The following is a 15,200-nucleotide window of genomic DNA, read 5'->3' as shown; positions in this document are numbered from 1 at the left end:
GATCATTTGATATGATTTTCTTTTTTCAGAGACAAAGGCTCTGTGTGTGTGTGTGTGTGTCCCAATAGAAAGGCTTAATGATACCATATACTGGCAAGTTTAATTTATACAAACTATAACTCGTGTAACTAAGAGGCTCAAAAATGCTTTTCTTTTAGTCTGTAATGGCTTTTACTATTTCCATGTATTATCACTGAAGTGAGAGAGAATTTGAAGGCATATATACATATTCACTATTTATGAAAAAGTAGATACTTTTCTCTATCCATTTTATATAAAATTTAGCACTGGACTTGTCTGAAAATATATGTATGTGAGTGCATACTCATTTTATATATATTATATATATATATATATACTCATTAAATATAAACATATATATTCAGCTCAGGATTAATATAATTGTTTTGATCATCTTAACTGATATGTATCTTATATATATTAGTATTTAGCTCTCAGTTAATACAGTTGTTTTCATAATCTTACTTGAGAATCAGTGTCATTCCAAATATAGGAAATCTGATCATCCCGAAAGTGTTTCTGTATTTCTAGAGGTCATCACAGTTGGATAAGTTGAGAAATGTAGTGGCAGGAAATAAACTGCCAGTTTCTCACTCTCAAACTAAACAGCCTATGAAGATTGATCCTTTGTACCTGTGTATCCTCTCAAAGGGAGAGGAGATTTCTCAGCCGTCTTGCCTGTTGTCCTGTAGATGCGAGGTCACTAGAACATTCTCGAAGGTCCATTCTAGGACATCTCCCTCCATGAGGACACTAAATGGATCACCGTTGGTGTGAGTTGGAGTAAGGATCCCACTCGCAGAATCAGTCAGTGCTCAAGAGTCAGAATTTGGCAAAAGCCTCCATTGTAAGATCCTAGAATAAGTCTAAATATGTAATTTGGTATAAAACAAGGGGTATTGTATATTGTCCCTTGATTTAAAGTCAGCAATATAGGAACATATGATAAAGCCAAGCAAAAAGAAAAATCAAACAGCATGGTACTTTGGAAAATGCTTCATGAAAATAACTTTAAACATTGGAAAAGAGACGCTCCTTTCCAAGGCCTATAAAAATACAAATCAACAGCGGGATGGGTGTTTTAGATGACTACATTGAAATACAGCAAATCCTTCTCCAAAGAAGTGTGCTGTATTAACATTTGAAGTTAGCCCTTAATCTTCAAAGTGCTTTTCAACAGGAACCTACTTAACCCTCATAATCCACAGCAATGGAGGAAAGTGTCTCTTTGACAGACAACCAAGCAGAGCTTTACAGAGACCTATTGTCTGGGTCACTAAGGGCTTCTGGATCAAAAGAGAGTGGCAAGACTTTTTCACATCCCCCTTCGTGGATTTGAAGGAGTGACTCTCAATACCTCCCCATCCACAGAAAATCCCGATGGCACCATAGGTCACCTCTCTCTCCCAGTTCCTCCTGGGGAACAAAAAGAAATCTTGGCATCTTACCTTGATCAACATTGTTTTCTTAATATAGATTCAAAATGGCACCCATTTTTATGTAACTGGCTTTTTGGACCAGTCCCTTAAGATGAAAATCAAAGCATGAAAAACAGTGACTTAAGGCCCTAGAAGACTGAAGTACTTATACTTCAGAAGTAAAGCAGGTCACATCAAGTCTCTTATGAATGGTACAAGAAACCAAATCACAAACTATTATTTTCTCACTGGGAAACAATGTCTTGATACAAGATAAAACCATAGCAAAACAGGGAGGAAGAGAATGAATTTCCTAAGGGCTTATTGGTTCATGTTTACAGAAGTGGTACAGTATTTTATTTCTTTTTTTAGTTAACTGCTTTCTATGCCCTACAAAACAGTCTCATTTTTATAGTTCTGACTTAATTCCCTAACTATTCTGAGGAGTTGGAGTGAGAACATAGTGCACAATGCTAAATCAAACAGAAGGAAGTTATTCAGTAAACAATGATGACATATTCACTTGAAAATGAATTTAACTTCTTTCTCATCATATGGACACTCGTTTCTAATACTTCTCTTTAATACGTTAGGTTGAACCATATGTAAGTGCTGAAATCTCAGTTTTTACCTGAAAGCAGCAATTTCTTATGGTTCATCATAAATTGCTTAAATACTTTAGGAAAGGTTGGTTAAAAAAAAAGAAAAAAGCTTTAATTCAACTGAATTCAACAAATCTTTACTGAACACCATCATGTGACTGGCGCCTTGCTCAGCAGTGAAGGATTCACTAATGGTACATGGCCGATGCGTGTCTCTGGGGTAATTTATTAGGACTATTATGCTACTAAGAATCAATGATCAAGCTGATCGTCCATGGTCAGAAATAAATAACCAACAAGCCCGCTAATAGTCGACTCATAAAGAGACATTTAGGCATTTTCTTATCACTCTAATAACTTGAGGTAGAAGAGATTTTTTTGTAACTTCTCATTTTTCATGTAGGGAAGCTGAAGCATTGGATTGCGGAGAACTTGCTTAAGACTGCATTTAGCTTCCTATCTCTTGGTTCCCGGCCCAGCACTGTATCTGTTGACCAGTTCCTTCCGCTCCCTCCTCACCTAGGCCCTCTCCCATAAAGTATGTTATTCAATGCCTTGACTGACCCAGCGCCCCCGGACGGTTGGGGGAGGGCGATGTCAAGCAGACTCTAGTGGAGAAATTCTGCTAAAGGATTTTCTGTAAATTTTCCCTGAGTATTATTATCCCTTCATATGTTGTTGCCTTCCTGCGCTCAGTAATTTTAGTTTGTGCTTTTTCTCTTTTTGTTTCTTTGGTTTGCTGGCTTTGTGTTCTTTTCTCTTTTTTTCCTTTTCTTTTCCTTTTTTAATACAGGAATCGGTCAAGGCGTTCCAGTGGTGGCGCTCATTGTGGAAGGAGGACCCAACGTGATCTCCATTGTTCTGGAGTACCTTCGAGACACACCTCCCGTGCCTGTTGTTGTCTGTGACGGGAGCGGACGGGCATCTGACATCCTGGCGTTTGGGCATAAGTATTCAGAGGAAGGCGGGTAGGTAATTTATAACAACCCATGATAGACTTTTGGGTGCAAAGCCTATGTTCAAAGCTTGGACTACCTCAGCCAAGCTCTTGCATCAGAACAGGCTAACAGCATGTTGTCAAAAAGACGCTTGTCATGGAGGGTGGTGAGGAAGAGCAGGGTAACATACTCTAAATATTCTGTGAGGTTGAGAAATTTCATAAAAGTATGCTGGATACTGGAGCACACTGATAATAAAGAGGACAAGGGGAAGACAGGAGGTCATAGGACATAGTCTCTGTTCTCTTCTCTTCCTTTCTCCTTCTCTCTCATCTTCCTCCCAATCGCAAGAAGCAGGAGTTGGGCTTTAACACATGAAGCACAGCTAACCAGACTGGAATAGTGTAGCTGAGTAAATTATAAAAGGCTGGAGTGGCTGTGCCATCAGTTTCCTCTAGATGGACTTGGAAAGTAGAATTTTTGTAATGGTAACCACTTGCCTACTTTGTAATCTCCTCTTGAACACTTTATGCACTTTGCTTGGTCTAAAAACAGTTGCGGTCGAGTCAGTTTCGACTCATGGTGACCCCGTGTGTGTCAGAGTAGAACTGTGCTCCATAAGGTTTTCAATGGCTGATTTTTCAGAAGTAGATCACCAAGGCCTTTCTTAGGTGGGCTCGAACCTCCAACCTTTTGGTTAGTAGCCAAGAGCATTAACCATTTGCACTACCCAGGGACACACACGGGGTCTCCATGAGTTGAAGTTGACTTGATAGCAACTGATTCCTTGGTCTAGCAGCCCTATAATACTGCTTTCAATAGTCCAAAGTCCCCAACTCCAAGAGGTCTGCCTTTTGCAGCCCTTGTCTCCAATCTAAATTCCTATTAGGTGAACAGAGAAACTCAGGCAATCTTCCAGATTGTTAGATCAAAGTAATTCATCCCAAGGTGGGGTGGGAAAACTCAGGGAGCCATTAAAGTTTTAAAATAAAGAACTTCTTAACCCAATTAATTTCCAAACGGAAGACACTAGTGGAAGAAAAGAATCCTGCAGGAGATGGGGGGTCTTGTATTTAAGCCTTTTGTAAATATATGAGTATATTAACATGTTAATGTATACATATGTAAAATATTTGAATATATTAACAAGTTAATATATTCACGCATATTCGTGCCTTTTATAAATATACAGTAAACGTCTACTGGGTGCCATGCACCATGCTGAACATTGGAGATGCAAAGAAGAATAACACACTCTTCCCACCCTCACAAAGCTAGTAAGCTGACAAGCATGTAATTATATAATAAAAATGACAGGTAAGCTTGCCTATTCAGGACACTCTGTCCTCCACGTCTCCCTTACCCCACCCACCTTAAAATAAAGGGACTCAGCTGGAACTCTGCATGGCAACTCAATACCATCCCTTCTCTCCACATCCCCTTCCTTATCTTTGCAAGAGGCCCAACACTCCAGGAGACTCATCATTACAGCATCCTTCGCTGGTTAGAACATGAGCCATAAGTATGTGAAATGAGGAATGGTGAAAGGCATGAGGCTTAATGTTGCAAAATAATACCTGGCCAGTGGTTTTAGGCCCAGTTAAAGCTTTTGATACGCCGGCAAAAAGCCAACTGCAAGCACAAAGTTGGAATTTGCTTCTTGCAAATTTACCTCAAATTTCATTAAATCCCTATTATCTTCTATGTTAGTTAATATTGGTCCATTTTATGGCTAAGGGACTGAAAAAAGAGACTTTTGCCCAGATGTCTCCATATCTCCCATCAACCAGACTTCAAGATCCTTGAGTAGGCTTTGTTTTTATGAAAACTTTAGCCATAGTTCTCATTGCTTTAAATACAGAAAATCCTTTTTACAAAAGTAAACTAATTTATAGTTTTTAGCTCTGACTTAATTCTTGCTTCCTAGTGTTTACAATTATTTTATTGTATTCACTCAAGATAGACGTAAGTTTGTATTCAGAATGCTCATTTCCTTTTCACAAAACTGATTTAAAAAAAAAATAAGTAAACTGTTCACCTCAACATTGTAGGTATCCCAGGTTTATACATAATGAGAGCCTGGACTTTGTACCTATCGTTAGTCATTATCTTTGTTTGTATACCTTGAAAATGTTAAAATCTTTGACAAATTTTAACCTGGAAGAGAGACTATCCATTTTACAGCTGGATTGGACCCTAGATTATTTAATCAAAGGGACAGATACACAGAGAAGTTAAGTGACTTGCCCAAGGTCACACAGCCCACAATCCCAGACCAGCGTTCTTTCTGGTGTATTATAAAAATTCATGAAATGTGGTTTGTGATACATGCTTCAGTGTTTCTCATAGTACTCCAGCGATACCCTCCTTTTAAACAGGCAATGGCACTTAAATTGCCTTCTTCTTCCTTTTTTTTATGATTTCTGATTTTTTTTTTTTTATTCTCTGTATGCCAAAAAGATAAAATCAATGCATTCCTGGCTGTAAACCCATGTTCAAGCTCATCAGCCTTATGTCATGTGACTTGTTTTCCTTCCTCCACCCAGAGCACTATACTCCAACCCTAAAATTAAGAGTCAAAAAAATAACATGCCCTTTTAACTCTAATTGGTAGTTTTAGTTCTAATTATTTCATGTCAAAATGTGCAAAACATGATTTATATGGGATCTGTACAAACACATGAACCATGGCTGATTGTCAAAGAATATGAAGTCATGCACAAAACTAGTGTGGAGATAAGGAATTAAGATATTTTATATCCTGGGCATTTTTTTAAATTAAAACTTTAAAAACCTTAATAAATATTCACAAATGGTTACTTAAAAAAAGAAGCCTAAAGAAGCTTTATATTTGCCAATCTATATATACAGCATCATGCTGAAAGTGTACTCTTGCTCTAGGAAAGCAATGATAAATTTATCACGATAAAATGAAGTCAGAATGTTTCTGTGTGCCATGTGGATAACCACCAGAATTAACCATGTTTATTTAGCTTGATAAGAAATTGTGTAGCCACGCAAGTGCAGCCAATTTCAAGAATCATTTCCAAATAGCATGATTTTGTGACAGTGTATTTTCTTTATGCTAAAAAAAGAATTGGTCCACTTAGACTTCATTCACCAGGAAGGATTTCTGCTTTGATTTCCAACAAAATCCAACAGAGTTTCCTACAAAGAAATATAAAAGCATAACTATAAGTTCATATAAAAAAAAAAAAAAACTAAACCCATTGCCATCGAGTTGATTCTAACTCATAGTGACCCTAAGCAACCCTATATAAATAAATGTGTGTGATTGTACATATTAAATTGGATATAGGATTCAGATACACCCTGTTGATGGAACTTTTATGTCAGCTGAATCAGGATTTTGAAATCACTGATTTTTACTTTGTAGTAAGTTGTTAATTTAAATATGATTAATTTTTTTGAGTTTGATATGTTGTTAAATAATACAGGCCCAAGGACTAAAAATGTGTATATTCAGCTATTTAGCTTTCATGTTATAATCTTGAAGGACAGAATGAACTTTGCACATCTTAATTTTTGGCCACTGTGAACTTTATATATTTGTCTTTGAATTTCCTGTTATTAACTACCTTCCAAGAATATAAATTTGAAAGAGAATAACTTTGGAAGCAAATCGTAGTTGACAAAACTGATTTTTTTTTTTTTTTTTGGTAGCTGAGATTACTTGAGGTAGAAAAAGACAGACTGTATCTATCACAATGCCAGCGGGTTTAGAAAAGCTAAGAGCTGATTGTAATTAAATTCTTATCTTTTACTCCCCGTCTCTGCTCTGTGGCATATACTGCCTGAAAGAAATAGTCAAAACCCATTTTTCCGCTTATAGTTGTGCTGATTTTCTATTTCCCTTCTGTCATAATTTAGAATGAGTCACAAATCACTTTTCCTAACTATATTGCAAGTGTTTTCAAATTTTATTTCCAATTCATGAATGACTACACACTAAAACCAAACCCAACCCAACCCAACCCGCTGCCATCGAGTTGATTCCGACTCATAGCAACGCTATAGGACAGAGTAAAACTGCCCCATAGGGTTTCCAAGGAACAGCCGGTGGATTCACACTGCTGACCTTTTGGTCAGCATCCATAGCTGCTAACCTGCACCACTAGGGACTAAACACTACAAACAATAGATTAATGCCACCCAAGTATAGTAGTGTATTATATATATGACACTGTATAGACCATATAAGAATATGTATATAGTACATATTCTTTAGGCTTTAGTGACCTCTAATAGATCTTGGCTGCTAACCAAATGGTTGGCAGTTCGAATCCACCAGCCACTCCTTGGAAACCCTATGGGGGAGTTCTACTCTGTCCTATAGGGTGGCTATGAGTCAGAATTGACTCGACAGCAGTGGGTTTGATTTGGTTTTTGGTTTAATGTACTATATATATTGTCTTCTTTCTTTCTTTTTTTTTTTTTTTTCTTTTTTGGGTGGGTAATTTCTTTTGGCCAAGTTGAGTTCCATAAAAGGATTTTAGACTAAGTTACCTAAGATATTAAATACTAGAGATTCCACTTTTTGCTGTGATGGTGTTTGTAGCAGAAAGGCGAACCGCATTGGCCATAGTCAGGAGCACCTGTCAGGATGTAGGGCCCTGAAGTTGACATCAGAGATTACTTTGCCTGATAATTGCCAACCTAAGTCTCAGAGTGCAGAGAAATGTGAGTTCACCCCTCATTTGTCAGTGAGGAAGTACTTCCCAGATGAAAAACGTCAGCATGAAAAAGGCATGTGAATGAATGTGTGTTCTGAGATGCTGCCCCTCAGTCATCTAAATTTTGTTACCAATACTTATGTTTACTTTGGAGTCTTTGTGCCAAAAATAATCTGGATTTACAATTTTCAGACGTCCCAGAGAACAAGAAGCAGAACCTGTTAGCAGCAGAAAGTCTTCTTAAAGCTTTGAGTAGTCTGTTTATAATTTTTGGGAAATGATCAGTGGGGCAAACCTGAAGGGACTGTTCACATTCTTATGTGCCAGTAGAATTTGTGTCAGATATTGTGAAAAACCTTTCAGTTAGCAGCCAGGCGGGCCATTCTACTCTGTCCGATAGGGTTGCGATGAGTGGGAATTGACTTGATGCCACCCAACAACAACAACATTGTGACAAATAAATGAGTCAATGACTTACCTTGGGGCAGGGGAATAGATAATATATTTCAAATAAGAATCTGGTTTTCCGTATTTGAAAGACAGCATGTGGCTGCTAACCGAAAGGTCAGCTGTTTGAATCCACCAGCCACTCCTAGGAAACCCTGAAGGTCAGTTCTACTCTCTCCTATAGGGTTGTTATAAGTCGGAATTGACTCGATGGTAATGGGTTTGGTTTTTTGGGGGAAGGCCAAGGCATAAATGGTATACCAACTGGAGATGGGAAAGAAAACATATGCTGTATGGTTTCAGATTATGTAACGATATGCCCTAACAGAGACATTGCAGAAGTTTCTGTTTCTCTCCAAACACACATCTAAATGACCAAACGTTGGAGAAAGTCACCGGACAATGAGACATTTTACAAACCCAGGTGTAGACTACCATTAGATTCCTCATCTACATTCTCTAAACCAAAAAAACCAACCCCTTTGCCATCGATGTCATTCTATGCAGTGACCTCTAACATTTTCTGCTGCTCAAAACAAATATCCATTTAACGCTGAAGGGATGGCAAAGCCTTATCATTTGTCTGCATAAGATCTGCCACGGAAAGTATTTCATCTCAGTGATATACATTCCAGCATGATTTAGACGTAATTGGAATTTCAACTAAGAAGCAAACAGATATCAAATATGCTGACTTCAAGTGTCCATTTCAGTTTTTGTTAATTTCCTCGCACCTTGTCTGTTTTCTGGAATTTTCTAAATCACATCAAAACTTGATTCAGCTTTGTAACTATCTCAGAAAGGAAGTAAGAAACCTTGGAAACACCTTGAACAGACAAAAAATGCTAGTGGCTTTATCTGAAGTGCTGTGTTTGTAAACTGTTTTCCAAGTTAGCAATTATTGAGTACCTACTATATATATGCACGGAACTGTTCGGGGATGAACGAGACATGGTCCTATCGAGGACTTTATGATGGAGATTAAAATATAGCAATGAATAGAGAAAACTACACGGTTGTGTATGCGATAATAAAGACATGAAGGGTTACAAGAGCACAGAGAACGAAGCACTTGAGTCTGGTGTTAATGGCAAGAATCTTTTCGGGAGAACTCATAAGAATCCATTGGTGCCAAGTCTTGTCAAGTCGAGTTCAACTCATAGTGACCCTACAGGAGAGTAGAACTGCCTCATAGGGTTTCCTAGGCTATAATCTATATGAAATAAGGAGGACCGAAGAATCGACACCTTTGAATCATGATGTTGGCAAAAATACTGAATATACCATGGACTGGCAAAAGAACGAACAAATCTGTCTTGGGAAAAGTACAGCCAGAATGCTTCTTAGAAGCAAGGATGGTAGATTTTTGTCTCCCATACTTTGAACATGTTATATCAGGAGGGACCAGTCCCTGGAGAAGGACATAACGCTTGGTAAAGTAGAGGGTCAGCAAAAAAGAGAAAGACTCTCAATGAGATGGATTGACACAGTGACTGCAACGATGGACTCAAGCATAACAACAATCATGAGGATAGTGCAGGACTGGGCAGTGTTTCATTCTGTTGTAGATAGGGTCACTATGAGTCAGAACTGACTGTACGGCACCTAACAACAACAACGACAATTTCTATGGAAGCAGACTGCCACATCTTTCTCCTGTGGAGCGGCTTGTGAGTTCAAACCTCCAACGTTTCAGTTAATAGCTGAGCTGTTAATCACTGTGCCACCAGCGCTCCTTTCCAGGAGAACAATGTATATAAATTGGCCACAAAATGGCAATGTAATGAATCTCTTTCTCCTCCTTCCCTTTTCCACCAACATGTAGATCTAAATAAAGGTCAACCTGAATGACAGAGGAAAAAGCTAATATTTGACCCTCTCTTGTATGACTCAACACAGAAAAAAGAATCAATCTGAACAGGATTGAGGGAAGAGTAAAAGGGACAAATTCTATGATATGGTGTTGTGGTATTTTGTGTGTGTGTCTGTATATATGTGTGTATGTGTGTATTCAATTCAAGTTAATAAAATCAATTTAATTAATTATATGTAACTAATTATATATACTTATAGATGTACTTAATTATATGCATTCACGTATGCTTAAGATTTAAGTGAAGACTTAAGAATAGAACTGATAATGTGACTTTTTCAAATCAATCACCAGGTATTTTTCGCATGCCTGTTTCAGTTACTACTGGTACTATGAAAAAAAGTTTAACTTTTTCCTCAAGAGACATAATCTCATTTGAACTAAAATAATAACAAATAGTGTTCAACTGGATATTAGTGACTGAGTTCTGAGAAGGCAAGAAGAGGCATAAGTGGGAGTAAATGGAGGAAGTTTCATGGAGAGAGTATTACTGTAATTTTTTGCCTCTGAGGAATATATACAGAAATAGATATATAGACATATGTATCATTATATCCAAACTCCACAAAGCTAGAGTGGCTCCATTTATTTATTAAAGTACACAATAAAATAAATGTTTTTGTCTTATAGCTTGCTATTTGGTCCTCCTATATTGTGTCACCATGAGGGGAATGTAAGCATTGGCTAAAAATTTATCTAGAGTTCATGGAAGAAAGTTACATTGAAGGGGAAAAAGTTTTATTCACCTAAATTGGCCAATCTGTTCCTTACGTTGATTAAATTGACTTCAGGATTGCTCAACTCCAAGCTTATTGGGAAAGCAGGGTCCTAGAACATGAACAGCAAACATCAGAAAAACACATAGCTGGGTAATCCATTATGATAAAGAAAGCCCTTTCAGAGAGCCACTGTAACCAATGTTTAGACAGTCCACCACTGCCAAGATTTCAAAGGTATCTATTAATAAAGTTCCTCTGAGATTTGCCCACTAAACTCTTGGCTACTTGTTTTACAAAAAAACAAAAAAAAATCAAAATAAGCCTGTGGTTGACAATCTTCAGTAGGCCTGAGAATCACCTGGAGAGCTTTATAAGATGTAGGTTCCCCTAAATATCCTAGTTCATGTACTTGGGATGGGGCCCAGGAAACTGTGTTTGAAACCAGAACCCAAGTTGATTCCAGTGAGGGTCGTACATGGACCACACTTTCAGAAACACCATTTTAAAATTTATAGAAAGTAGATTTCTCTTTGTTCTTCTCCAATGTTTTCAAGAAAATTAGCTTCAGTTTCTATGTCTCACATTCATTATCCTCACACAATTCACTGCATTGTTACCATAGTCATTTTGTGCCCTCTGCCCAATTTTGTCCTTGGAACCCAGATGACTTGAAAAGTACTTTTAGCATGAATCACCTCATTTCTTTCTTTGCTACAGCTGTTCTTGGTTCCAAACATCTGTCAGACTTGAATAGAAAGTTATACCACAAAAGTACTCATTTTGACAGGACTGGTAGACTTATCTGTTAGTATTTTTATTTACATCGATTTCTTAAGGGCATTCAGTTCACTTATTTCCTTATTGCTTTTGGAAATTATTTTCTGACTAGTTCAAAATGCATGACCAATTTAAAAAGTGAAAGAGAAAAAAAAAAAGCGGATGAGAAAAGCAAAGGTATTTAAAAGTTAAATGATGCTGGTTGATTGCTAGTGCTGATTCTCTCAGCTGTTTTGACAGGCACAGTCAGTCATTACTAGCACCAGCATTAGAAGCCCCCGCCTCAGTTTCCTTTGATGTTACAATTGCAATGGGCAACAATGAAAGAGTCCCTATCTCCCAATTGCCTACAGAAATAATTTTCACTTTTTAAAGCCTCTGAATCCTTTCTCAAAAGAAATTTCAGGTAGAAATGCAATCTGTAGAACAGATAAGTTACTCTGTTAAAGCTGGAGTGGAAGGTCTAGAACAGTGGTTCTTAAACTGTATTTTCTATCAACCAACTAACCAACCAGTTGCCATTGAGTCACTTCCAACTCATGGTGCGCCCATGTGTGTCAGAGTCGAAGTGTGCTCCATAGGGTTTTCAAGGGCTGATTTTCTAGAAGTCGATCACCAAGAATTCTTCCAAAGTACCTTAGAGTAGACCAGAACCTCCAACCTTTAAGTTGCATCAGAATTATCCAAAGGGCTTGTTGAAACACAGATTGCTGTGCCTCACCCTCAAAATGTTCTAATTCAGTTCTAATTTTCTAAGTAAGTTTTGCTGGGATCAGGGAATTTGCATTTGAAAGGAATACCCAGGAAATGCTGATCTTTCTGATTCAGGGACCACACTTTGTGAACCACTGGTCTAGAGCCTCCCTCTCTCTGCCTGGCTCTTACCCACTAATGCAGCTCTGAGGCAGCTCGGGAGCTCCTCCTTAGATCCCCAAGGGATTCTTTGTAGAACCCAGTTAAAGACCACTAATCTACAAGCCAAGTCCACACGCCTTTGGTTGGACTCGAGAGCCTTTTCATTCTGGCCCCAGCCTCTCTCTAGAACCTTTTCTCACTCAATGAACTTTCCATTCCCCCAACAACTCACTGGACTGACTTTCCCACTGCTCTCCAAGCATCATGCTATCACTGGCCTTCCTGCCTTAACATGTACTTTACTCTCTCAGGATGATCCTCCCTGCCCAGCCCTCCTCTCCCCCACTTGACAAACTCCAACCCATTCCTCAAGACCCGATGAAATGACCCCAACCCCTCCTTCTATTCCCTGCTTCCCATGGCCCTTACCAGCTCCAAGTGAACTGTCTTCTGTGCAGAATTTCTGAATACATATATATTAAAACAATAAACAGAGAATTTTAATTTACCCATTAGCATGTCTGCCTCTTCTCTCACTTGCTAACAAGTATTTAAGTTCTCTAAGTTTAAATTTCCTCAACTGAAAAATAAAAATTGGAATAAAAATATTACCTAATTCATAGGGTGGTATGTACAGACTAAATGGAGTATTAAATATTAAAAGTTCAACCCAGTTCTATTACTAATAATAGTAATAAACTGTATACACAAAGCGTCCACATATTAGTTACTCAAGAAATGTTCACTCATTGTTACCACAGCCACCTTGTACCCTATGCCCAATTTGAATCCATTAAAAAATCATCATCATAGAATAATAGATTTCTGTTGATTGTCACAGTCTCATGCATTTATTTACCAACTAAATTTCTAACAATTTTTTTCTCTGAAATTGTATGACATAACTTCTCATGAAAAGTGGTAGCAAGGGCTTTAAGAACCACAAATACATTTAAAACTCATCTGAGTAAGGCTCAAATCATAAAAAGTCCTAGTATTTAATCCCTCTACCTAAAAGGAAATGAATTTTGTGTCAACTTGGCTGACATTAGAACCTGCATCTGCTAGAAATATAGGAGATTAACATCTTACCCAGTAGTATCATTAATAATAAATAATGTTTGGGATGTATGTTCTTAACGGATTTCCCCCCAGATTCCTCATGCAATTCTCAGATATTGATTATTAACTACAGGATTTATGAAACCTATATACAGCAATGGTACCCGCTGTGAAAGCTTCTTCAGCCAGAGAAACACTAAGATGCATTAAAGTAGGATTTCAGGGTTAACTCAAGTCTGTACTTCTGCTGTCTAGAAAAGTCTCCATTCACTTTCAACAAAGCCTGTTATTTTCCTAGAGTTGATAGACATGTTTTTGCATATATTCAGTGCAAAGCAAGTGTCCATCAGAGACCCCTAAAGAGCTTGAGTGAACAGTAAAGAATATACTCTGCGTGCACAGAAGCCACAGTTCAGTGCCTTAGAGACAGACCTAGAATTTGAAGTTCTCTAAACCATGGTCCTCTTGGTTTCCACCATTTGCTAGTATATTGGAGATGTTATTATCTCTAGAGCAGGCATAGCAAACAGTTTTCATCTTGAGTGTAACTCCAGTCAACTGGTAGTGGCTTCCTAGAATGATATGTTGAGAATGATTGTGAGGCCACATCTGGACTCAGAGGAAAGAGCACTGTGATCGCTTAATACTGTCCACGGTAGGCAGAGAAAGTCAACATGCCGTGAATGTCCCCTTGCGCAACAGAATGAAGCCAGAATCTTACAGATACCCCCATGTGTTACTACCAGACAACCACAAGTACTGCATTAATTTGTAAAACCAATGGGAAAAAAATAAGAAACCCATCTGCCTAAAAGATACTCAGGGCAAGCAAAGGAAACAGTCAATTTTTATCAACACAGTGAATGGCATCAGTTTTTAAATTTATCCAATGGCCTTTCCACACAGGCATTATGCATAGGACATGAAGGACAAGAAGCTCTTTATTGAGGAATACTGTTTGGAGCTGGACTAAGAGACAAGTCAGCCGAGGAGTTACCTATGGAAAATGTATAAGAATAATTTGCCAAAAACACTTAGAAATGAATCCATCACAGGAAAGTAAGAAAAATAGGAAAATTATATTTACCCTAACATCTTGCAGAATAGGTTACAGAGTTGACAAATTACTTACAGAATTTAGATTTACCCTTTCTCCTGTCCCCACACCTCTAAACTTCTCCTCAAGAGCATGCTTAAGGAACTGAAATAAATACTTTTTAAAGCTTCTACAAACAAAAGCTTGATCTAAACACTATTTCATAAACGCTATCATTATTATTGAGGAGCCCTGGTGGCACAATGGTTAAAGCACTCAGCTGCTAACTGAAAGGTCGGAGGTTCAGACCCACCAGTTGCTCTGTGGGAGAAAGATGTGGCAGTCTGTTTCCGTAAAGATTTACAGTCTTGGAAACCCTATGGGGCAGTTCTACTCTGTCCTATAGCGTCGCTACGAGTTAAAATCGACTCGACAGCAGTAGGTTTGGTTTTTTGGTTATCATTACTATTATCCCCATTTTATAAATGAGGAAATTGAGGATAGAAAGGTCAGAAAACTTGCCCAACATCTCACAGTTAGACAGCTCTCTGCCCAGGCAGATTGGGGCTGGAAGCTCTGTTCTTAGCAGTTATACCATACTGCCTCCTGGGAAGATGGGACCCAGTAACTGCAGAGGGTCTAGTTTGTTTGCCCCAGAGCTGAATTATTTGGAACAATAAAGCATAGGCTGAGGGCTGCATCCAGCTTCCATCACATGCTGGTAACTTCTGCCCTGAATAAACATTGGACCAACATTT

The 15,200-nt window shown here is 38.1% G+C and overlaps 1 protein-coding gene across 1 annotated transcript in view; it reads left to right on the top strand.

Moving 5' to 3' along the window:
- Nucleotides 1-15,200, top strand: part of LOC101348343 (transient receptor potential cation channel subfamily M member 3) — a 623,677-nt gene that overhangs the window by 389,456 nt on the left and 219,021 nt on the right. Inside the window, exon 7 of the mRNA XM_004375847.1 lies at nucleotides 2,835-3,009. Within this exon, the coding sequence (XP_004375904.1) occupies nucleotides 2,835-3,009 (175 nt within the window). The remainder of the gene's footprint in view (nucleotides 1-2,834; nucleotides 3,010-15,200) is intronic.

Source organism: Trichechus manatus, unplaced genomic scaffold, assembly GCF_000243295.1.
Source record: "Trichechus manatus latirostris isolate Lorelei unplaced genomic scaffold, TriManLat1.0 scaffold00038, whole genome shotgun sequence".
NCBI classification, from domain to species: domain Eukaryota; kingdom Metazoa; phylum Chordata; class Mammalia; order Sirenia; family Trichechidae; genus Trichechus; species Trichechus manatus.
This window is presented reverse-complemented; position numbering and strand designations above follow the sequence as displayed.